The sequence below is a fragment of the Mesoplodon densirostris genome, chromosome 11 (assembly GCF_025265405.1).
Source record: "Mesoplodon densirostris isolate mMesDen1 chromosome 11, mMesDen1 primary haplotype, whole genome shotgun sequence".
Classification (NCBI taxonomy): Eukaryota; Metazoa; Chordata; class Mammalia; order Artiodactyla; family Ziphiidae; genus Mesoplodon; species Mesoplodon densirostris.
The window spans coordinates 94,934,243-94,959,876 of NC_082671.1; the positions used below are offsets into that span (position 1 = coordinate 94,934,243).

The 25,634-nt window shown below is 33.1% G+C and overlaps 1 protein-coding gene across 1 annotated transcript in view; it reads right to left on the reverse strand.

The window, feature by feature from the left end:
- The window catches only part of LRRIQ1 (leucine rich repeats and IQ motif containing 1), a 182,739-nt gene that overhangs the window by 150,756 nt on the left and 6,349 nt on the right, over positions 1-25,634 (reverse strand). The window contains exons 4-9 of the mRNA XM_060113615.1: positions 24,617-24,734; positions 23,841-24,064; positions 19,996-20,070; positions 14,635-16,269; positions 8,552-8,704; positions 6,077-6,227 (exon numbers count right to left, since the gene is read on the reverse strand). Of these exons, the coding sequence (XP_059969598.1) occupies positions 6,077-6,227; positions 8,552-8,704; positions 14,635-16,269; positions 19,996-20,070; positions 23,841-24,064; positions 24,617-24,734 (2,356 nt within the window). The remainder of the gene's footprint in view (positions 1-6,076; positions 6,228-8,551; positions 8,705-14,634; positions 16,270-19,995; positions 20,071-23,840; positions 24,065-24,616; positions 24,735-25,634) is intronic.

Below are 25,634 nucleotides of genomic sequence, written 5' to 3' on the forward strand. Positions count from 1 at the left end.
CACTAATGTTTTCTAATAAAAAGAGTAATTAGAGTTAACATTGCGAATTAACTACTGCAAAAATATAGCTTAGTTAGAATTAGGAACAAATTAAACTCGAAACTACAAATGTAGAATATTTGGTATTGCTTCCAATTTTATTTCACCTCCTTAAGAAATATTATAGCATGGAATAGTGACTTATTAACTTATAAACACAAATCTATCTTTGTGCCCCTTCATAAGAGTTCTTAGCATCAATATATCATTGAAAGACAAAATCTATGCTTTTCACTTAACTCAACCAGAATCTCTGTAAGCAGTTCTTGAAGATGAAAAACAGACTCCAACTGGTCTTCAGAAAATCTACTTTCCCATGTATATTCTTCTCACACTCAATAAATACAGTGTTTTCATTGTACCCAACAGACAGCAAAGATGTCTTTTACCTTGTTTGCTGAAAGTGTACTACATAGAGATACCTCAGGTACATCAATTAATAACATGGCAGTTTTCACATAAGTCTTGCAGATATCCTATCCCAGGAAATCCACTGACTACAAAAAATCCCATACAGCACTGTTGGCAATGAAAATGAAGTGAATGGCAGTTCAAGCATTTCTTCTTACAAACAGCCTTTTTCTTTTTTTTCAAGCTTGCTTCAGTGAGTACCAATAAAGTAACATACATTATCAGTGCACTTGCCTTTATTCCAACAACAACAAAATTATTTCTGTATGTATTTTAAATTAAAATTTTACAATAAATAATTTGTTTCAAAAGTATCAGTATTTCCATATGGGAGAAGTCATGAGTGGTCCCAAAGCAGCAGAGACACATAGACAAATAAACATATTAAAGAACATTATACATTACATTTTAGAAATTATGCCTTGAAATGTTTGCAAAACAAAATCTTGCTTTGTGAAAACCACGATATTTTCCCCAAATTAAAAAACAAAAAATGGGGACTTCCCTGGTGGTGTAGTGGTTAAGAATCCACCTGCCAGTGCAGGGGACACGGGTTCGAGTCCTGGTCCAGGAAGATCCCACATGCCGCAGAGCAACTAAGCCTGTGCACCACAACTACTGAGCCTGTGCTCTAGAGCCTGCAAGACACAACTACTGAGCCCGCGTGCCACAGTTACTGAAGCCCGCGTGCCTAGAGCCCATGCTCCACAACAAGAGAAGCCACCAGAAAGAGAAACCCGTGCACCTGCAACAAAGAGTAGCCCCCACTCACCGCAACTAGAGAAAGCCCGCGCACAGCAATGAAGACCCAACACAGCCATAAATAAATAATTTATATTTTTTAAAAAGGGAGTTGATGGTGACTGATTAGATCCAATTCTCCCCAAACCTCCTCCAAAAATTCATAAAGTGTAACAAAGAAATCAAAATACCCATAACCTATCCTTCCATTGCAAATGGGAGATAAAGAAATCACAAGCTAAATTTCTTTCTAAGTGGGGTAATAAGTATCCAGGATCAACACAATCCAGGCTGAATCGACACTCGTACAGAGGAAATCCTATGGATATTGAATGGATAAGTAAAAACTGGAGGTGCCCCAGGGGTGGAAGAACCCATTTATTACCAACAAGGCCTCCCTCCAGAAATAGAGAGCATCATCCTCAGTGGGATGACAGTACTGAGACCAAGTATATGAATTAAATTAACAAATGCAAATGGCCATGGTCTATATGAGAGAAAAACATTTAAGCTTGGATCAAAAAATAAAACCCAAATCCATGCTGTATACAAGTACATACCTAAAACAAAGTGATTCAGAAATGTTAAAAAGTTTTTTTAGATTAGGCAAATACAAACAAAATGAAACCATGTAAGACAAGGTAGAATTCAGTCACAAAAGCATTAAAGAGACAAAGAATGGAACTTAAAATTTTCAAGGCTAAAATTCACAATAAAGATAACACAGTTAAGAATATCTGTATAACAGCATGGAGCAACATTCATAACGCAGAAACAAAAGGATGTACACAAAGAAATCAGCTGATTAAGAACAGATACCCAGCTCGGTGCTTTGTGACCACCTAGAGGGGTGGGATAGGGAGGGTGGGAGGGAGGGAGACACAAAAGGGAAGAGATATGGGAACATATGTATATGTATAACTGATTCACTTTGTTATAAAGCAGAAACTAACACACCGTTGTAAAGCAATTATACTCCAATAAAGATGTTAAAAAAAAAAAAGAACAGATACATTCAATCTAGCTCAACTCCTTCAGTCCAAGGTAAATCAAGTACACATTTAAGACCTAAAATAAAAGATCACTAATGTAGATCTTAAAGATGAAAATATATACTTTATATTCCAACAAAAAACAACAACCTTTTTTCAAGTGCACATGAAACATTCCTGAAAATTAACAATGTATTAGAAAACTACAAGTTTCAAAAAGCAGATATGGCACAAAAATAATTCTCTGACTATAATGCAATAAAACTAGAAAAAATAGCAACAAAAATGGCCTTTCCATATGCAAATTTAAAATTTTAGGTAAAAGATAAAATACATCATATAATTGTAGAACAGACAAAAATACCTATACCTTATTCAGAAGTTACAGAATAAGCAGTGCTCGGAGTAAAATTTATAGACTTAAGTACTTATGTCAACAAGAGTGAAAAATGATAAATAATTAAATTAAAAATTTAACTTAAAAATAGAAAAGAACAGCATAATAAACAGAAGAAAAGCAAAAAAAGCAAAAAACAAAAAACTCTGCCATTAACATGTATTAATGGTAGGAGTGCAAAGTGGTACAACCCATATAAAGTGTGTCGGGCACTATCTTCCTAGATTAAAGATGTCCTTTGCCCCCCCTAAATATATATATATATATCAGGAAACTAACCTAAAGATATATCTGATGAAGTATGAAATGACATAGGTGTCGGGTTAGTCATGATGGCAGTGTGGAAGATTGTAAACCATCCATTATCCATCAACCAGGGACCAGTGGAATAAACTCTAGTGCATACACACAACTGAATACTATCAAGCCATAGAAAAAGAATGCTATGAACTCCATATAGGTTGTAAAATGAAAAAGAGCAAGATAAAGAACAGTACTTAAAATATTCTATATTTTGTGAAAGAATTAGCATATATACATATATTTCTTATATATATGTATATGTATATATATTTACAAACACACATATATCACATATGTGATACACATGTATTATTATACACATATATAAATAAATATCTGTATATAAAAGTAGATCGGATAACAATGAAATGAAAAAGGATGAAAGCACAATCTCTTTGAGTCTTCTTAAATGTAGTCTGTAGAAACATGTATCTGTCTTACATCTCAAAAATAAAATTGAATCAAAGGGAAAAGTGAACTAATTATATTTCAAATTCATAACATAATCACAAAGATAAAATACTTCAAGTGAGCAAGCACATCACTTTGGGGGACAAAGTGTAAGGGCCAAAAGAAATGCAAAAAAAAATCTCAAAATTAATTTAGAAGTTTTCTTCTAAATACTTCTAAAATGCTTCTAATACTGGCATTGTTGTTTTGAAACTATTTTATGGCTATTATAATCCATAGAAAATAGTTATGTTAGTGTTGGTATCAACCAAGGACTACAGTGGAAGAGAAAGTAACACAACTATAAAGTTCAGAAAGTAAATTTGGAGATATCAATATTTGATATCTTCAATCAAATTCACAGGACTGGACAATTTGAGTATCAAGCAGCATAATAAGAAAAGAGACTGAAATATTCTATATTATAAAATTCTATGAGTTCATAAGACCACTAAGAAAGAGAGAATAGCAGGGAGAGAGAGAAAAGTGCAAAAGCAAAACAAAATAAATGAAACAAAGAAAATTCATTTGACACCACTGAAAGAAATGACCTTACTGTAAAAGTCTATCAATATAAAGGTAGGCATTTATTACTGTCTTTCCTCTACGAATGATTCCAAGGTAACCAAATAGTTATTAAATAAATGATTCCAGTTTTTAAAATGTGGAAGGAATGTTCAAATTAGAAAACTCATTTTTTGTATCCCCCACTGCATTAATTGATTCAGGCCACATTAATCAATGGATGAAAGCATTAGATAAAAGGTTCGTGGGAAACTTTATAATGGAACGTTTAGGCTATCACTCACATACCTAACATGCAACTGTAGCATCATTAAAAGCAAATAATCACTGTATGACTCCTGACGTAAGGCAATACGAAGCACAGAGCAACCCCTCTGAAAAATTCCTGCCAAAAAAGACTAAATTTTAATCAACTCAAGCCTGTTGCACTAGCTTTCATTTACAGGACATGAAATATTTATAGGCAGAGTGAAACAATTTTAATACACTAAAAGGAAGTAAATGGACAAACCCAAAATGTGGGACACTGTATAGGACAATTAACATAGGTTTTGCAACAAATCAATGGCATGGAGGAAAAAAGTGGAAGGACTACTACAGATTAGATAGGACTTCAGACACCTATGTAAATGTAATATGTGGTCATTGTTTGTGTTATGATTCAAACAAACCCTGATAGTTTTAAGAAAATAAGGAAATTTGGATTATAGATTATCAGTTGATAGAAGGAATCACTCTTAATTTTATTAGGCAACACAATGCATTGTAGTTAAGTAAGAAAGGACCATATTATTAAAAACCATCTCCTAAGGTATGAAAGGATGAAACTTTATGATTTGGGGATTCGTTTTAAAAAAGAAAAAATACAATAAAAAACAAAACAGTAATGATGGACCAAATGTTGACTATAGTATATGGAATCTCCATGTATTCATTTTGTAAATGTTTGAAATGTTCAACAATAAAAAAAAATGAAAGAAAAAACAAAATATTATATAGGCAAACAAATTAAATTAATATCCAGAAGGCCTAGGTAGAACCAGGCCTAAACACAGAAAGCAGGCTTACTTCTACTCCTCCACCTGCTCCCATCCCATTTCGTGATATTTCAGTCCAGATCACATTTCCTGACCACCATAGGATGGAGAAGGTGGAAAGAATGTACCTTCTGGCGGTCCAATAATTTAAGCCATTAGTAGTATACCAGAGTAATGTTTTTATCTAGTTCATTATTTTCTGCCAGTCCTTGATTATTGATTAACCATCATTTAAGCCCTTATCAAGTCCCTTGAGAATCTCACAGTTAAATTTACAAAAACCAAACAAACAGAATTTTAAGCCAGGTATTAAAAAACATGAGATTTTTATTTTAGACTTACCACACTGGAAATGTATAGAAGTGAGTTGAAGCTGAATTTCAGTGGGCAGAAGAGGGAAGTTGGGTAGTAAGAAGTGAGAGCAAGAACAGAACACTCTTTCACAAGACTTGACAACAAGAGGAAGAGAGATGAGGCAATGGACGGCAATAGGAAGAATCTGACATGAGAAAGGTGATAAATGATGGAGGAAGATACCAGAGGAGAATGACAGGTATATTTACGTAAAATAGAAGGGCTGGTCTTAAATAAGAAAAGACATTTTCATCACTGAATTTTATGGATTACAAAGAATAAGGATGGAAACGCTATTGATATATAGGTATACAGACAGACAGATGGAGGGACAAAGATGATTAGGGAGATTCAAACTGATAAACTCTTTCTTTTATGTGGTAGCCTTACCTAAAGAAGGAAAGGTTAGTACAAGTGATGTATGTAGGTAAGGAGAGTAGTGTCATACCAGGAAACAGTTATGACAGTTGCTGAGAAGTATAGAAAGCATAGGGTCCATAAAAATATGATGGCAACAAACTAGGGTATTATATTCTTCAGTAGAGTTCAGATCACTGTTGGTTATAAGAAAAGGAACAGGGAGGTGAATATACTAATTTAAGGAGCTACTAACAACCACCCATTTGCCAGTGGTGGGAGCATATTCCTTTTATATGTATTAAAACTAATTTTGTTTCCTTCATAAATCTGGATAAAAGATTAACTAAGTATGGCTTGGATAAAATAAGCAAATTAGTGATGGTGGCCTATTCTCAAAAAAGAATAAATGAAACAAAATATAATAATGAGAAATAAATGTCAATATATATAAATTCCATTGTTCTCACCAATTCGAGTGATTTTATTATGTGAAAGTTCAAGATTTTGGATATTAGTGCAGCCATCCAAACCATGAAAAGAAGTCAGTTGATTTTTATTAAGAAGAACAACACAGAGATTTTCTAAATTTTCACAGTTGATAGACTCAATATTGTTTTCCTAAAACAAAGAACAAATGTAATTAGTTTTATTTCAATGGCTTATTAATGAAACATTTAAAGCTTGCAAAAAGAGGGAAGATGAGATATATGATCTTTAAATGAATATCTGAATCCCTATCTTTTAAGATAACTATGTAGAGTGTTATACTATCTAGATGAAAATACTAAGTAACCAAATAAATGATTTTGTATTTATTAATAATCTTTTAAAATATAGAAAACACAGAGGATCATATAACAAAATATTTCAAACTATCTAAATGAACAAGAGCAAACATTTGGTCATAGCTGTTAAAAAACTTATTTTAAAGAAACCAAACATGGAAAAATTTGAAATCTCCCCATTTCCCTTCTTCAGTCCCTTTTGCTATCTTTCCCTCCAAAGAATACCAATACCATGAATTAGGTATATATCTCATGTATAGATTTATACTTTTATTAAACATACACATCTCTGCAATACATAATATTGGTCTCAATGTCAAGATCATATGTCACGGATGCAACAGCAATTCTCTTCTTTTAAGATTTCAGAAAGCTAAATGGGCTTCTAAGAATCTTAATGGTGTAGTCCTATAACATCCTTCTCAAAAATATGAATATAGCCTTTGTCTAATGGAGTAAACTTAATAAGAAGCATAGGAAAAACAAAGTTTGAAAAGAAAATCATATTGGTAGAAGCACAGTCAGTTTGAATTGAAAATAATATAATCTAAAATAAAAATAAAACTCTAGCACACCACCCCCCCTCCCCAAACTTCTACGAGAAAGAAACACTGAGAAAAATTCTCAGCTGCAAAACAGGGCACTTCTTATGGAAAAGAAAGTATGCCTTTGGGGATTCCCTGGTGGTGCAGTGGTTAAGAATCCACCTGCCAATGCAGGGGACATGGGTTTGAGCCCTGGTCTGGGAAGATCCCACATGCCACAGAGCAACTAAGCCCGTGCACCACAAGTACTGAACCTGTGCTCTAGAGCCCGCGAGCCACAACTACTGAGCCTGTATGTTGCAACTACTGAAGCCCACGCACCTAGAGTCCATGCTCCACCACAATGAGAAGCCACTGCAATGAGAAGCCCATGCACCACAATGAAGAGTAGCCCCTGCTCACCACAACTAAAGAAAGCCCACACACAGCAACGAAGAACCAACACAGCCAAAAATAAATAAATAAGTAAATAAATGGGAAAAAAAAAAAGAAAGTATGTCTTGAGAATGGAGTTAAAAGCCGAGTGGGCAGAACCAAAAGTCACAGAGACCCATTCCCATGGAGCAGAACCAAGTCCTTATTAATAACTGATGGTAGTTTCTTAGCTATGGACCAGGGACTGCCATGAGCTTCTTGTTTTCTCCCATATTGAATGGTAACAACTCTTGCAATTAATCAAGTCCTGTCTCACCACTGTATGTGGGTGTGGGGGAGGGAGGGAAGACAACTTTTCCTTTAACTTCATAGATCTCTGAGTTGAAAGAACTTTCTCTGAGCAGATCATCTCCACTTGGATCTGATTTAGATGAGAAGATTCTGTGCTCAAGTTTGAGTCTGATGCCATGAGTTAATGAGACTTTGGGGTCTTTGGGACATGAGTCCTTTTGCATGCGGGAAGGATGTGACTCATTAGGAGCCAGGGGCCAGACTGCAGGAGATTGTTACTTTGTAAGCAATTCCAATCAACCTCACAACCCAATATTCACACATCCACACAGTCCCCTCCCACATGAACTGAAAGCTCAGCCAATAGAACACAAGCTAGCATGATGCCAGCAGATGCTTGATAAGCACTTCATATTGAAGCTTGTCTTTTTGGAAAGCTGACCCTTTTAAGATTCCCAAGAAAGCACAGAGAGAGAGAGAGAGAGAAATTCCAAACTCCCAAGGCACCAGACATGTAAAAGAAGGCATTTTGGACATTCCAGCCCCAGCTGCAAATCACATAAGAGACCCAGGCAACACGGTATGAAGCAGATGAAATGACAAGATAAGTCTGGACTCAATTCACAGCCCACAGAACTGTGAGCAAATAAAGTGGTTGCTGTTTTTAATTAACTAAATAATGTGGTCATTTGTTATGCAGCAAAAAGTAACAAAACAATAACTATATCATCTGCAAATAGAGATAATTTCAAGGTCATACCATCTAATCATCTTCCCTGTATGGTTCTCACAAATTTTGGCCCTTGATATCTTTTAGACCCTGAGTTATAGGTTACTTTAGTAAATGCTTCTTCAAAATTGTCATTTCTTAAAATGTACACCTGAATTACACCTTACTCCACTTTATATTTTATTATAAAATAAATATTGAGAACATAGGACATACCTGTGCATCAATGTACTTTAACTTTTTGCAGTTACTCAGGCTGTGCAAAGAGGTTAATCCACAGCACCGAAGAGACAGAAACTGAAGATTTGTACACTCTGCCAGTGTGGAGAGACTACAACCTGGCAAATCTTGAAATGTTACTGTTGTAACCTAGAGAATTCAAGAAAGTTGGAACACAAAACATTATCTAACTATAATGAACATAAAGTATACTAGCCTTGCAAAATTGTTTTAAAAACTTCATCTAAAAAAAGTAATGCTATATATTGAAACCTACACTTATTAACAACTCAATTTCATTTAAGCTATCTGGCCTTTTTGCCAATTTTGTTCCCCTCATAGAAAGACAAAATAATGCAGTCATTCATGACCAATTCAAGTTCAATACTAATATGCATAGAAGCAATAATAATGTAATCATTTATTAGTTCACTCCCTGATTTTTCACCAAATTCATTTTCCTTGTTTTTCATGTCCCTTGGCATTATTTTCAGGATTGCACTATATAAATGTTTAAGATCTGTGTTTGACAGTATCTTAGGGATACCTGGATAGTACCAGAAGCCACAACAGGTCAGGGGATAGATTTTATATCCAACCTGCCATGCTTCAACTAGAATACCTTAGCTATCTTCCAAAAAAGAAGCAAGTTTAACTGAGAAGAGATATTATAGAACCTGTAATAAGTAGAAGCATGCAATAATAATTGAACCATGCAATAAAAACAATATTCTATTATGTCTTCTGTATTATAAAGGTATGAATCATTCCATACTACTGAATAATGTAATATACCCAGCACATATAGAATCTGCGGTATAAAAAATCACGAATAGTTCTTAACATACATTTACAACATTTCTTATTATTGAGATATTACTGTGGACTCAATACTTCCTTTTTTCCTAAGGCACTTTTCTCTTTTTAAGTCTTTCCAACTAAAGAAAATTCAATATCAAAGAATGTATTCAACTTTATGGTATGCATATTAAGGACTACACTTAGAGTTCTACAAGAATATGTCAGATAGAAATATTTTGAGATTACTGAAAAGCACTCCACTTATTAAACTCAAGAGCTCTCACCTAAGTAAAATTGGCACAGTAATAATGTAATAATATGTTGGTTCTTCACCATAATTGAGTCCGTGCACTGAAATAATTACATAAGCTAAATTGCTTTATAGTAAAAATACTTTCATACTGCCACATCACAAGTCCTAAGGCCAGGTTTCCCGTGTACTGAATAACAATTCTAAAATGATTAGCTTTATAGTATATATCATACTAGCGTATATCTTACTCAAAAGAAATTTTTTAAATGTTTTATTGAAATTGAAAGCATTATTACTTCAAAAAACCTGGAAAAAGTATAAAATTCTTAAGTGCAATAACTCCTCTTCATGTGAAATATTTCCTGTGCATTAAAGTTTTACATTTACATATTTATGTAAGTAAATGGGAAGACCATATGTTCATGGAGATAGAAGGGATTAGTCTGCTCCTTGCTTTAAGTAGCAAAAGCAATAACTGATTATTTTTAAAACTTTGGGTGAATAAAAGTTTCTAGTTTCATAATGATTCTAGGCATTTCTCAATTACTCATAATGTAAAACAACTTTTGAAACAAATTTCTTTTTTATTATTTTTCAGAAAGAAAAATATTAATCTACTTGTGTCAGGATAACTGCTGTGTAATGCCCATTTAATTTGTCCACAAAGAGATACTATAAATTCTGTAACTGGAAAACTGGCTCTATACTAAAAAATGAACACACTATTTAGAGCTGAGCACTTAAAAACTGAAAACCCTATAGCTGCAGCTTTATAGTAACAAATGCTGCTCTACCTTATAATTTATATTATCCTGCCTGATTTAATAATATGCTACTTACAATCAACTACATAAGCACAATTAAGTTCTAGTTATGATGTGGCAACCTCTCTAATTTAATTACAGTACAGGAGTGGCAGCTGTTGCAGTATCCTTGTTGATGGTGTCTACTTGTGAATATGAGGTATTTAATGGTACTTCCTCCTCCCTTTTATTAAACATTAAAATTTTTTCCTTATGATATAGCAATTTATTCTCTACTGCACTCTCGTTTTTTCCAAACATATGAGATCAAATAAACTTCTACATTCATCATTTTCATACACGCATGACAATAATTACATAAATAGAACCTCCTTATGCTCTAAAAATTAAGGTCAAATAGAATTAGTACCCACAGGTGCTCATTACTGCATGGTCAGCCTGATAAAAGAGCAACTGGGGCATAGTGGATGGTCGCTAAATTCTTCTTAAATAACTAAACGAATAAACTGTCTTAGCCCTATGGCAAAACTAAAATATTTATAGCATTCATAGTTTCGTTCCCTTACAAAGGATAATATAAAAATATTTGGAAGATTAATATTTTTGGTCTCTCATGACTTGAAAATGAACTACTCCATCTATAGAAAACCTATGACTCATTCATTATATTTTGATAAAAGATCACAAATCAGTTTTCCACTTAATCGTCTATATTCCCCCAAATCCTTGACAGTTTTGGTAAATAAAATGACCTAAAATAGCTACAGATTTTTGATAGAGTTCACTTTCAGTTACTCTTGAGTTCAACTGAAGCAGTGTCAGTCATCTATGGTAAACTGTAATTACAAAAGTAACGAAAGCAATGACTGTTTTGCTTCATGTTCAGTGCCACAATCTCAAATTTATTCAACCTGGAGAAATAATATTGTTCAAAAAATCAGCGGCAAAGAGACTGAATCTGAGCTATGATTAGTGGCTTAAATGAATGAGAATATAACTTCAAGTAAATCATGTGCCATCACAACACCAGTTAATTACAATTTGCCTTGAATGAAGTGAGACATTCAGCCCCTAAAATGTTATCATCCATGGCATGTTATAAAGCCATAGCAAAAAATCCTTAAGCTAGTACCCTTTTTTTGTGGTTTCTATTTAAGGCAAGTTACAATTAGTAGCAAAATGCCCAAAATAAAAGAAAAATGAATTAGTTAAAGCATTCAACTAGGAAAAAGAAAACTATGTTAGTTGTCAATAATCACTTCTCTTCAGTCATATCCTTTTGGGATATTATTCCATATAGTAGATGATCCAGCATTTTCAATGTTAAAACGTATTTGATGAAAGAGGCTATTAAGCAGCCCTCAAAAATCCATTTGCCTTTCTCTTCAGATGTTTGCGATCCACATTTGACAGTGACTATCATATGTGTTAGGAGCATAAGACTAGATTCTTCACATACGGTATTTAAAAAGTCAACAGTCCTATAAAGTAGGTATTGCTCTTCCCAGTTTATAGAAGACAAAACTGAGGCTCAGAAAGGGAAAGGTCAAGCACCTTGTACAAGGTGACACAGCCAGTAAATGGCAGAAATAAAATTAGAACCCTGATCTTATTTGGTACAGGGATTGTTAGTACTTTATTAAATTACACTCAAGTGATTTTTATATTAATTTCATTTTTAATCAATACAACCTAGCTAATTGTGAAGCTGATAATAATATGGAGATAAGATTAACATTCCGTTGGACTTCTTTTTCCATCCCTTTATCCATCCTCCCACTCATCCATCTCAGAGTCAAGTAATGAAAACCACTGTTTGTCTGGCAATAAATAAAGAAGTATGGACAAGAGGCAGACCTGAATCATGTCCTGAAGGCTCAAAGTGAGAGAGTAACATAAGCAAAATGAATTGATTACTGGGTGAAACTCCAGAAGAATAAATTTTTCTCTTCTAAAGGTATACTCCAGAAGGACTTTACAAAGGTGGCAGATAATGACAAAGACGTGAAGCTAAGAGATTAGAAAATCAAAGTGAGAAAGTGAGTTCATGAGTCAGTAGCAGTGGTGAATGAAGATACCACAATAAACCACCTTGCAAACAGTCATTACAAGATGGTTTTTATAACACTTCAGCACTTACATGGCACATTCACTTATATTTTCATGTTTATACTGTATATTTGATGCTTCAAAGAAAAATTAAATGTTTGAAATAGTTGTTTGAATAGTAGTCAAAGGATTACAGGGTCCTTTAGAATATTGCTGCTCAAATTAGTCCATGAACCAGCACCAACAGCATCACCCGGGGGCACTGTAAAAATGCAGTATGCTGCAGTTGATCTCCAGACCTAAAGAATCAGAATCAACATTTTAACAAATCCCCAGGTGACCTATATACACATTACAGTTTGCAAGGTCTTGCTCTAACAAGTATAAGAAAAGGTTAATCCTCACTTTCTGTAAACTGACAAGAGTTCCATAGAAGGAACAGAGTGGGCAAAACAAGAAACACCAAGGAGAAAGAGGTTCATATGTCTTAACTTTCTCAGTTCTCCTCTCACTGGACAAAACAGAGAACCACAACGAAAGAGAAGAGAACTACTGGTTTTTCTAACTATTGAAACAAATACTGTAGGCAAGAAGCTGTGACTCATGCCTAGCCCAAATAGATATTCATGAAGAAAATTATTTTAAAGAAAATAAAAGAGTTAGTATCTAATGCCACCCAATCAGAAAGCCTGCATCAACATCTTAGGTAAAGTAGGAAAAGAATGATTCCAGAGGTAATGTGGCCAAAGAAAAAAATGTAGTAGAAGAGCTATTGAGAGATTTTGTATGTAACTCTATAGGTCTGATAGATATGAAAAATACATTGCCTAGGGAAAAAAAATACACTTCAAAGTAGTTCTTGTTCTTTATACTGCTCTTTCACATCCCAGAGATCTCTTTAAATCCTACTATCTTGTTATTCTCTCACAGAATACCCTGAAATCTTATAGCAATTATCAAAATCTGCAGTAATGTATTTATGTGTATTTATTTGTTTAATGCCTTTTTGTCTACCATAGTCAGATCCATAAGGGCAAAGACTGGGGTTTGTTTCTGTCCCTTTAATCTAACAATAAATATGGATTGATCATATTAGACACATGAATATTTGCTGAGTGAATGAATCAAATAATGCATATGTATTAATAAGAATGTTTCCTTTTCTAGGCATCTACCTATATCAAGAAACTAAATAAATTTTATAAATACATTTGAGTTTCAGGCCCCAGATAAACATATGTATTTTAATCTTAAATCCTTTCTAGAACTTCACTATTTGAAATATTCTCTTCTGTTTTTCTACACATTTTTTAGTTTCTGTCTTATTTTTGATTGAAACTCTGTTTCCATAAACATAGAAAATTAGTAGCATTTGGTGACAACGACTTTAAATTTCAGGCATAGATGTATCATCTTTATATAGCAAGTGACTAAATAACTCTGTTTCTATATAGAAATTCTAGAGTCTTCCATTGTTGTAAGCCCTTCTTTCACAGTACTTGTGAAATCCACTTCAAGGAAATCCACTTCCTTCCGAAAGGAGCCACTAGGTGGTGTTGTGGCCCAGGACTAAAGCAAACTAACTCCTGAGTATCAAGCTAGGAGTTTCCTATTCTAATTCAGCTCTACATTCCGAGATGCCTCCATTCTTGGAAGCCTAGTAATGGCTATAGGGCCCTTGAACACAGGTTTCAAGACAAATCAAAGCCCTTCATAGTGCTTCACTGAAGGAGAAGATGACCTGAATACTTTTAATTGAGGAGATCTTTTAAGTGCAACCTCTCTCAAATAGGAGAAATATTTCATTAGCAACTTCACTGATTAAGAGACAGAATTCTTGGATACAAAAAAAAAGCAGACTCCAAGAAATAGAGAACAAACTAGTGGTAACCAGTGGGGAGAGGGAAGGGGGGAGAAGAAATATAGGGGTAGGGGATTAAGAGGTACAAATTATTATGTATAAAGTAAGCTACAAGGATATGCTGTACAACACAGGGAATATAACCAATATTTTATAATAACTATAAATGGGGTATAACCTTTAAAAATTATGAATCACTATATTGTACACCTGTAACCTATATATTGTACATCAACTGTGCTTCAATTAAATAAATGAATAAATAAAATATGCCTTCTATTAAGATTTTTAAAGTTACATTTTAGTGAACCAATCAATCACAATTCAATATGAAAAAAGTATTATAAAATACCTGCTGTAAAGTATTCCAAGGGCCACACTGAAGAATTTCTAGTGTATTCAAAGGGGGCATCATGTTGACTGGGCATTTTACAAGTCTCTTTCTCCTAACAATCTTCTTCTGTTGATTTTGCTTGAAAATTTCAAACCAGGGTTTAAATGATTTTATCCAAGCAAGCCTCTTTTCTTCAATAGAAAATATAAGTGTTGGCTCTGGTACAGAGCAGGTCACTATATTTTCACATTCAGTTCTATTTTCATGACATTCTTCCGGAATTTCTTTAATCTGAGACTTCAGAGAGTTTACTTCTTTAAAAACCAAGGAGTTTTTTGCAGTGTTGCCACCCAAATCTTCACAAGGAGCATCTCTACCTAAAATATAATTTTGCTTGTTTATTTTGCCTTCTACATTTATCATAGCATCATTGGTGTTAAAAACCAAGTCACTATTCAGAGCACTGCCTTTTGGGTTCTCCTCAGTTTCTTTAGATTTTAAATCAATTTCTTTTTCTTGTAGTGTTATATTTTCCCCTATATCTGCAGGATTTTCTAATTTTAGTTGTAGTGGTTTTTGTTTTATTGAAATCACTGAAATTTTCTTCATATTATTGTCTTCATATAATGTTCCATTTTGTTCTGATATCTCTTCTTTTTCTACTTCTTGTATCTTATTCTGTTGATTATCGATTATTTTCTGTGCTTCATTGTTTACCTCATTAATTTCTTGATTATGTCCTAATATTTTTATTTGGGTTTCTTGTCTCATAATCTCATTTATGGAAGGTTTCATGACTTCTTTTTGTATTTGAGAGTTTAATTCTTGCAGCTGAAACTGTTCTTTCACATTTTCTTTTAGATCTAGGTGTTCCAATTGAGTTTTTTGGTCTATGTTTTCATAATTCCTTGCTTTTTTGACCGATTCTTCTGAACATTGTTTTGCCAGGTTTTCATTTTTTTCTTCTATTTTAAATACTGGCAAAATTGCTTGGCTTGATATAGATTCTTTTAATTGCACTTGCATTGATTCTTTCAATACAAGCTGTCTATCTACATTTTCTCTCTTATTCGATTCTTCAACTGGCAAAGGGGGAGCACCTTTCCACTTCTTTGACTTTTCATCCCCTAGTCTTCCGGCTACATCATCCTTATTCTTTGATCTATCTTCGACAGTTAAATATTTGGCATTATAATCTCCGTTTTTTAATGCTCTACTTATTATTAGCTGTTTTCTTGCAGCCTCTCTTAATCTCAATTTTTCCTTCTTTAGTAGTTGCTCTCTTTCTTGTCTCAGGATGTTCTTTTTTTCTTCATATTCTTTTTCTCTCCTTTTCCTTCGCTCTTGCTTCTGCTTTTTTATCTCTTCTTCTATTCTTTGTTCCTCCTCTAATCTTTTTCGTTTTTCTTCTTCCATTTGTTGTATTTTTGCCTCCTTTTCCTTCCACTCTTGAGCTTTCCTTTTCTTACTTTCTATTTGTTCCTTTATGATTGGGCCATATTTTTGGTAGGCCACAAATGCTTTATATTTAGCTTGAATTTTTACAGCTGCATTATGCTGCAGTTTTAACAAATGCATTTTTTCTTTTTCCTGTCGGTCTTTAAATTTTGTTTTTTCTTCTGCCATTTGTAAATGCAAGTTTCTAATAAATTCCTAAAATAAAGTAAGATAAATAGTCAGCATAAATTAAATGTGAGATGTTACTAAAGTATCATCCAAAATATAGATTGAGAACAAATACTAAAACTGAAATCATAGTAAAGTCAATATAAAATTTACTTAGAGGAACTAAAGTAATTTATTTTAAAGGGTATATTAATTTTTTAAATATTTAGGAGCTTCTATCAAGTTAGTAAGTTGATCCTGTAATATTATGGCTATACTAAGCCACCCAGACATAGATTGAGGAATTCCTTGAAGATAGAAAGTTTATGAAATCAGAATGACACAGAGAAAAAGAAAGAAAAGCCTCAAGCTAAAATCTGTGTAGGAGAAAAGGACTTCAGACTTTCTGAGATGGGAGTTCTGATAAAGGAACTAGCACAGGGACTGAAGAAGTGGGGAATTATTTTGTGACTTATGATACCAGGAAGGTGAGGTAGTACATACAAATAAGCCTAGTTACACATCTTATCCTTTCTCAACTATTAAGAACGTTGATAAACACATTTTGCATTAAGTGAGATAATCTGGAGGTAGGTGAGAAAATAGCATTGTCACTAATGTTCTAAAACAAAAGGAAACAGATCAACAAAATTTGGTAAATATTTGAGAAAAACTAACACAAAAGATATGAGGCAATAAAAATGCTTCAATAAGAAGATGGAAGAACCAATTTCTGCGAAAAAAGCTATTTAAGTAAAAATTAAAATAAAGATATTTTTAAGAAAAAATGTGTAAACAAGAATAACCCCATATAAAAATGAAATGCAAGTCCTGAAATAAAAATATATGACTCACTCAAATAAAAAAATCAGTATAAAATTGCTGAACAGCTGATTGTCTAAACAAAAACTTCAAAATTAGGTGTTTCCCAAAACAACATATAAAACACAAAGTTATGAAATATATGTCAGAGATGTTCAGGTGTAAAGATAATCAACACAGAAACCTCAACGTATGACTAATAGGAGTTCCAAAATGAAGAACTGAGAAAAACCAAAGGGAAGAGAATCATAGAAAAATATGTTTTCTAAACCAAAAAAAAAAAAAAAGCCTGTTAAGATACAGAGTTAACTTCATGCACACATACACACACACACACACACACACACACACACACACACAGTGATACACTCATATACTAGATACTAGCAATATTTCAGAACACTAAGGAATACAAGCTCCATGAAGGCAAGGATTATTTTCTGTTTTATTCACCGCTGTATGTTGAGTACTTACAGAAATGCCTGGACACAGTAGAAAACCAGCAAATATGTGTGGATGAATGTAAAAAGTGAAAAATTCCAAAGCTTCAAAAGAATGTAATGAATGAGTATCAAATTTGCAATCATAGATGGCATGTGAAAAAATAAATATGCAATAGAGTTATATCTTTAAGTTGTTAAAATTAAGTGGTAATAAACCTGCATTCTGTGTCCAAGAAAACTAATCATTCAGTTTTAAAAGCATTTTCAATTGTGCAAAGATTGAGAAAATTTGCTGTCCAAAAGTATATTTTTGACAAGTATTTAGCTATATACTCCAGGAAGGGAAAACTGAGTCCAGAAAGCAGAGGAAGACTGGATTCAAAGAACACTAATGATCAAAGAAACCCTTAACACTTAGCACTTAAATTTTTTATTTTGCCTTCTTCTTTCCATCATTTCACTTAAGGAGTCAGCTGTCAGCTTACTGCTGCTCCTTTTTAGGCAATGTGTCTTTTTTTCTGGCTGCTTTTAAGATTTTTCCCTCTAGTCTTGAATTTCAATACTATTAAATTCCCAGGTGTGATTTTCTTTGTATTGATTCTACTTGGAGATCTTTAATCATCTTCAAATGTTCAGACTGATTTTTCTAAAACAATTTGAAACCATTCCAACTATTATCTCTTTACACATAGGTTCTACCCCATTCTCTCCACTCCTTCCAAGATTACTATTATACATATTTTTTATATTTTCATTATGTATCACATATTTCTTGTGTACTTTTCTGCTTTTCCCATTCTTTTTTTGCCCTCTCTGTGCTTAAATTTGGGTATTTTCTATTGACTTCCCTTCAGCTTCATTAATGTTCTCACCTGCCGTGTCAAATCTACTGTCAAACTTATCCATTGAAATTTTATTTTTATACACTGAACTATTCAACTCTAGAATATATACTTGGTATTTCATTAAAGATTCTAATTTTCTTTTCATATCACCTGTTTAATTATTTTGCTACTGCATGATAGTTATAGGGTTTTTTTTAACATCTTTATTGGAGTATAATTGCTTTACAATGGTGTGTTAGTTTCTACTTTATAACAAAGTGAATCAATTATACATATACATATATCCCCATATCTCTTCCCTCTTGCATCTCCCTCTCTCCCACCCTCCCTATCCCACCCCCTAGGTGGTCACAAAGCACCGAGCTGAACTCCCTGTGCTATGCGGCTGCTTCCCACTAGCTATCAGTTTTACATTTGGTAGTGTATATATATATATATATGTCCATGCCACTCTCTCACTTTGTCCCAGCTTACCCTTCCCCCTCCCCGTGTCCTCAAGTCCATTCTCTAGTAGGTCTGCGTCTTTATTCCCGTCTTGCCCTTAGGTTCTTCATGACTTTTTTTTTTTTTTTTTTAGATTCCATATATACGTGTTAGCGTACAGTATTTGTTTTTCTCTTTCTGACTTACTTCACTCTGTGACAGACTCTAGGTCCATCCGCCTCACTACAAATAACTCAATTTCGTTTGTTTTTATGGCTGAGTAATATTCCATTGTATATATGTGCCACATCTTCTTTATCCATTCATCTGTTGATGGACACTTAGGTTGCTTCCATGTCCTGGCTATTGTAAATAGAGCTGCAGTGAACATTGTGGTACATGACTATTTTTGAATTATGGTTTTCTCAGGGTATATGCCCATTAGTGGGATTGCTGGGTCGTATGGTAGTTCTATTTTTAGTTTTTTAAGGAACCTCCATACTGTTCTCCATAGTGGCTGTATCAAATTACATTCCCACCAACAGTGCAAGAGGTATTTTAATGGCTCTCCTAACTCCAACATTTGTATTACCTGAAAGTGAGCCACTACTGTCTTTTTTTTTTTCTTGTCATTCATAATGAACCATGTGTCTTCACATGCCTAACCAACTTTTTTTAATTTAGAGATGGACAGTATAAACATACTTTTTCAGGAATGTGTTTGTATAAATTTTAAAAAGACCTGGAAAACATACAATGATAGTTAATATTTTTAGCTACATTACAGGATTATGGGAAATTTTATCTACTTCTAAATTTAAAATAATTTTATATAAAAACTGTGGAGTAAATTAAAAACAATAAACATGTCATCAGGATCATCTTAAATTTAAAGGGGTTATTTAACACATTCAATTAGTTGTGTTAAAGAAATGCAGTAACCTTTTATAACAATCCTCAATCATAATGAAATATTCATAATAGTATGTTTTCTCAAAACTTAAAAGAAATTTTACAATTACAAGTTTATATAGACATGTTCACTCATTGAACCAGTTTATTTTCCTTTTCAAGACATTCTATTTCAAGGAGAGTTTCTATAACTAAGGTATTTTAAAACTTTAGTAAATTAAATCCTATACCAACTAGGCAATATTATTTTAAAATACCCATTCCAAGCATAGTAATTTATTTCAAATGGAGAATTATTATTGTGCTGCTTAAAAACAACAAACACATACCTCATGCTGTTTAAATTTCTCCTTCCATATTTTCTCCTCTTTATGAAGTTCGTCATTCATCTTGTCCTGTTCTTGCTGAACATATGATAATATTGAAATATTATATTCAACTATCAAACAATATTATGTTTATTATGTATGATTCTTATGACATATATTTGTATAAAATGGTTAAAGATAACAACTCACCCAATGGTCCTCAGTTATTAGTACTGGGATAACAACTTTAATCTCAACCTGAAATATAATAAAATGATACCTAGGGTTCCCATTAGCATATAAAGATATTTAAAATCTGGGTAAGTCGTTTTATTTATTTGAGTTTATTTATATGTTTATTCATATAATAAAATGTTTTGGCTAGAAATACTCCTGGACAATGCAAAATTTACAGATGATAATGTGTGTTAAGATGGGTTTTGCATTACAATTTTTTTCTCTCCACACCATTTCATTTAATTCACATAATAAATCAGCTCAGAGGGTAATTGTTTTCTTTCATTAACTCTTTATTAGCGTCTATTTTGTTAAGGCTCTGCTGAATAAAAAAAATATGTAAAATATAATCCCCTCCCTCAAAAACTTTACCTTTAATAATATAGGAATGCAATCATACATTCACAAGTTGCCCCAAATTCAGCAAAATAAGTTTATCACAAAATAAGAACTATAAGGATTATGGTAGGAATAGGTGCTATAATTAGAGGATCATGAAAGGTTTCATACAGAAGATTGTTTTTGAAATGACTAGGCTTTTAAGAGATTAAATAAACATTTTAGGCATTTATTAAATGTTTTTGAGCTAGAAAAATGATTACAGCCCTGTTTTAGAAAAATTATAAGGTTACATTTGATAGAATTAGAGAAAGTAAGTCAAGGAGACACTAAGGATATCAGTGAAGTAGGTATTAGAGAAGTCCATGTGAGAACCAATGAGGGCCTTCTGCAGATCGGGTGGGAGGATCAGAAGAGACACAAACACAATGTAAATATGAAATGGTCATAAACTGCCAACTGACTGGATAAAAGGAAGCGGGAAAAGTTCTTTGGACATTATCTTATAAGAATTGTGGGAACTTTTGATGGCATTTAAGCAGGGACATAACATTTCTTAGAAAATAATTATCCTACAAACTGCACTATGGTGCATGAGTTTACAGAATACAAGACCAAAAGTAGGGAGATCAATTAGAGAGTATAGTAAATATTCCAAGCTAGACATTAGGACATCCTGAACTATAGGCTAGCAGTAGACATATGGATGAGACAATGAATAATATAACTATTAGAAGGAAGAGGATAATAAAAGAGAGAGAAGAGTTAAAAATGGTCCATATCTTTCTAGCTTCGACTATGATGATAGTGTAACTCATCAAAATAATGAACACCAGAGGAGGAGCACGATTCAGAAAGAAAGACAGTGCATTCAATTTTAGATACATTAAGTTCTGAGTGTAGGAGAGTTATGCAGTTTGCCTTTTTTTGTTATAACTATAGATTTGGTTCTGAACAGCCATAACTGTGTTTGAGATTATCAAGAGAGAAAATACATGGAGTAAGAAAAGAAAGAACAAAGGGTGGAATCCTTGCTAGGACCATATTCAAGGAGAAAGAGAAAAAGAAGCCTAAAATAGATATCAAGGAAGAACGGCCAAACATGTAAGAAGACAGTCAAGGCAGTATGGTCCCACAGAAGTCAAGAGAAAAAGAAATGGTCAGCAATCAAATTTTTATTGGCATGAAATGCTAAAGAGGCAAAAATAAATACTGAAATAGAACCTGTGAGTATGGTTCTAGAAGCCATTGGTTATTTTTGTCCAATCCAATTTAGAAGACTGATTATTTTGGTCAAAAGCAGTTTCATTCACTGGGGCAGTGGTGGAAGATCCCCAGCAGATTTAGGATTGAATGAGAGATGAGGAAATGGATTGAGCACAAATAACTCCTCCTTAAGAAGCCTGCCTATGATAAGTAGAGCTAAAGAGCAGCTGATGTGAGACATATAAAGGAAAATGATCTCATGATTTTTCTTTTGTTTTGTTTCTAGGACAGGAGAAAATTGAACATGCCTATAAGCAATAGGAAAGGAGGAAGCTGTAGGGGTGTTTCAACATAAAGGAAAACTGGGGTAAACTAGAAAATGATAGAATATAGAGCAAAGGAGGAAAAGCTAGCCTTTGGTAGAAGAAACCTCTCTTACTGAGATAAGAGCAAAGGCAAAAAAAAAAAAAAAGGCAAAAAGGCGACCACAGAGATTGATGGTAACTAGATGCAGGATGAGAAAGAAAAAGAAGTTCGTAATCGATGCAAAAATCTTATGTGATAATTTGCTAATAACGAGGAGGGAGGAGTTGTGTAGAACTCTTAAGGAAAGAGATTTACGATAGCTGTTTTGGAAAATGGAAGAGGAAGTTAACAAAGGACACAATAGAATTACTAAATAAGTAAATTATTTAGAATCCATCATTATAAAATTATGGAATGGTCCCACTGGAAAAATTTTAAGCCCCAAGGTAAAACAAAGCACACATTTAGAAACTCATTAAACCTACTAATGTCATATATATTTTTTAAATCATAATTTTATGATAAAGCACAAATTACTTTCAAAAAACAAGTTACAATTCTTCAACGGTAGGGCCCTGGTGTTAAATCTCTTTTCTATCATGTAAGCACATAGCTGAAAGCTTTGCCCTTAAAGTAGTCAGTAAAGTTTTGTTACAAAACAAATAAAAATGGCAACTTAGCTGAACAGAATATAAAAATCAGATGTTTTTTAGAAAATATTTGAAAATATCACTAACAACCAATAGCAATAATACGTTTTACCACAGGTCAGCAAACACTTCTCTAAGAATCTACATTATATTCACTCCTACTCCGGAATTGAAAAAAACAAAACAAAACAAAAAAAACTTCTGACTTTTGGAAATGACTAATCTGGTCTGTGGAAAGGAAAATATAACTAAAAGAAAGCTAGTCATTCATAGCTTACTATTAGAAAAAGCCATGGCCAAGCTGGTTCGACAATATTATCACTTTTTAATTTATTTATTTTCTATATAATCAGGAAATGCAATGTACTCAACATTGGAGGCTTGAATACCCTGAAGTGCCTATGTGACTACATGCTTAGGTTCTCTATATGGAACACTCAAACTAGTAAGTTGTGAGTAATATATAAGGCAACTTTAGTAATGTAAAACAAGAGATGTAAGTCCTGTCTGTTATCCATACATTCTAAGCGGCCTAATGGCCCACAGGTAGGTCCTAGAAATCCACCAGTTTCTCAATACGCCACTACCATGACCTGAGGATGAGGACCACCTGAGGTGCAGCTGGGAGGAAACAGAAATGAAAACACAAAACTCCTTCACACCAAAAAAGTTCTAGTCCCAGGAATTAGCTCAATTATGGGAATGAGGCACATACCATCACCTACATGGCTAAACCACTCAACCAAATATGTTTTACATAATTGCTAGATATCAGACCACATAGCAAGGACATTACATGATTGAGAAAATTCTATTGCCTTTTTCTGATTAGAAGGGTGTAAAAAAGTAACAACTTATGTAGTAAATATCAGATTTTTTAGGACAATCTTTGAAACTATGAAGTTTCAAAGCAGTACCTGAAATTCTAATGAATTTCATGAAAACTAGGCAAGGAGTCCATATTAATACTGTTAATTCACAGTCAACTGCTTTGATTATTAGGACTAATTAAAACCCATAGAATGGAGCTCAATCCGCACCATAAACTAAAACATCAATACTGTTCAGAAGTAGATACTGATTTTTAAAAATGTATGAAAAACAAAAATTAAAATTAAAAAACCTTACCTTCTGAATATTCTCCAATTTCTTCTTTTCAACTTCAAACTGTTTCATCCAGTAATGTCTTTTTTCTTCTTCTTCTTGAAACTGCTTTTCTTCTCTATCCCTCTGAGCTTTGAGAGTTTGTTTCTTTTGGTCTTCTAGTTCTTTCTGTTTGTCTTGCCAAGCCTCAAAGGACTGCCTACATCTTTCTTCCACTTCACAGTATCCGAAATTTATATCAGCATCGTCTGTATTCATGAGGAGAAAAATTTTTAAATCAAAACAGTCAAAACTGATCCAGTGCAATGTTTAAAAGTAATTTCAAAATAAATAAATAATGTCAATATATTACCAAAGTAAAAGTAATAGTATGCAAAATACATGTAAATTCCATTGCATCAATAAAGAAGTCACATAACTTGCCTTAAACTATTCCATAAGACTTCTATAAAAACATAATGTGTGTGTGTGTGTGTGTGTGCATGTGTGCATGTGTGTAGTTAAGGGGTACATAAGGAACACAGTTAAGAGACACTTAAAAAATTCAGGTCTGGGTATATCTATTGCAGTCAGGTATATATGTGGAAAATTTTTAACTCTACTTACATGAAGTTAAATTAGGAGTCATAAAAAAAACTATGAGAACATGTAATTAAATAAGCATAGCAAGTATACAATTTTTTCAAATATTGTGACTATATTCTTCTAAATGTCAAAAGAAAACTGTCTACATTTTTTTCAGATAATTAAGGTCAATCACATAAAAATTATCATAAATATCACCAAGCAATTTAGTCCACCTGGCAAAACATGTTCGTCCACAGGCAAATCACAAGGATCAGGCTCTGGAACAGAATCAGGACTGCCACAATGAGTTTTCCTTCTCAGAAATTCTTCTTTTTCTATTTCAGATAACATCTAAGAGGTTAAAAAAAGTACCAGTGATTAAAGAAAAACAAAATAGAGAGTAAAGCTATTATTTTAATAATGTATTAAGTATTTACATATACATATCTAGAACTTTATTTACTTCAAATCACTCTCAAATACAGTTCTATATAGCATATTGATAATTATTCTCTTTATGGTGAAGAAAAATGTTTTTTCCATGCAAGCGCACTGTGTTTTACCCTCCTAATGTTTCTTCAGAATTCTAATTACTTTCTAATATTAACTCACAATATTCAATTAAACTGCTTAATAATCATATCAAAATGTTTCTACTAATATGTGTTTTCCTCCTAATACCTTTCTATATTTCTTATCTGCAGCAATAGCTCACATATACAAATTGCTAATATATTCAGTATGTTTTAAAAATAGAACTATTCTCTAATTTGCCCTGACTTACACAAAGTTATAATTTTGATTAATACTTTACCATAATTATACTTCTATATATTCTAGCTTGAAAGATACAGGATATCTATTCCACTGAAGTAGCAATATGATAGTTCAAAATTAATATGTTTCAGGTTTGAAGGTTACCAAAAAAGAGAGTAAGAAAAATACATACAAGTAATTTTCACATTATGCTAAATACACAGAGAGCAAGAATAGAGTAAGGTAAAATTAGAGTTGGGTAAAATGAGAAGTAAAAATGATTTCAAGATGCTGAACTTGTGGAAGAAGTTTTCTCTTAAATACATTTCCGGGAGTTTCACCCAAAAATGCTAGGCTCTCCTTTACTCTTACTTTTTTATGGATGTTTCTGTTTTACCATTAAAAAAACCCAAAACTAACATAAGATATTCTACGTTTAAAGTTTCCACAGGGTATTTAAAGTCTCCACTAGATCACAGTACATTCCTAAGCAAA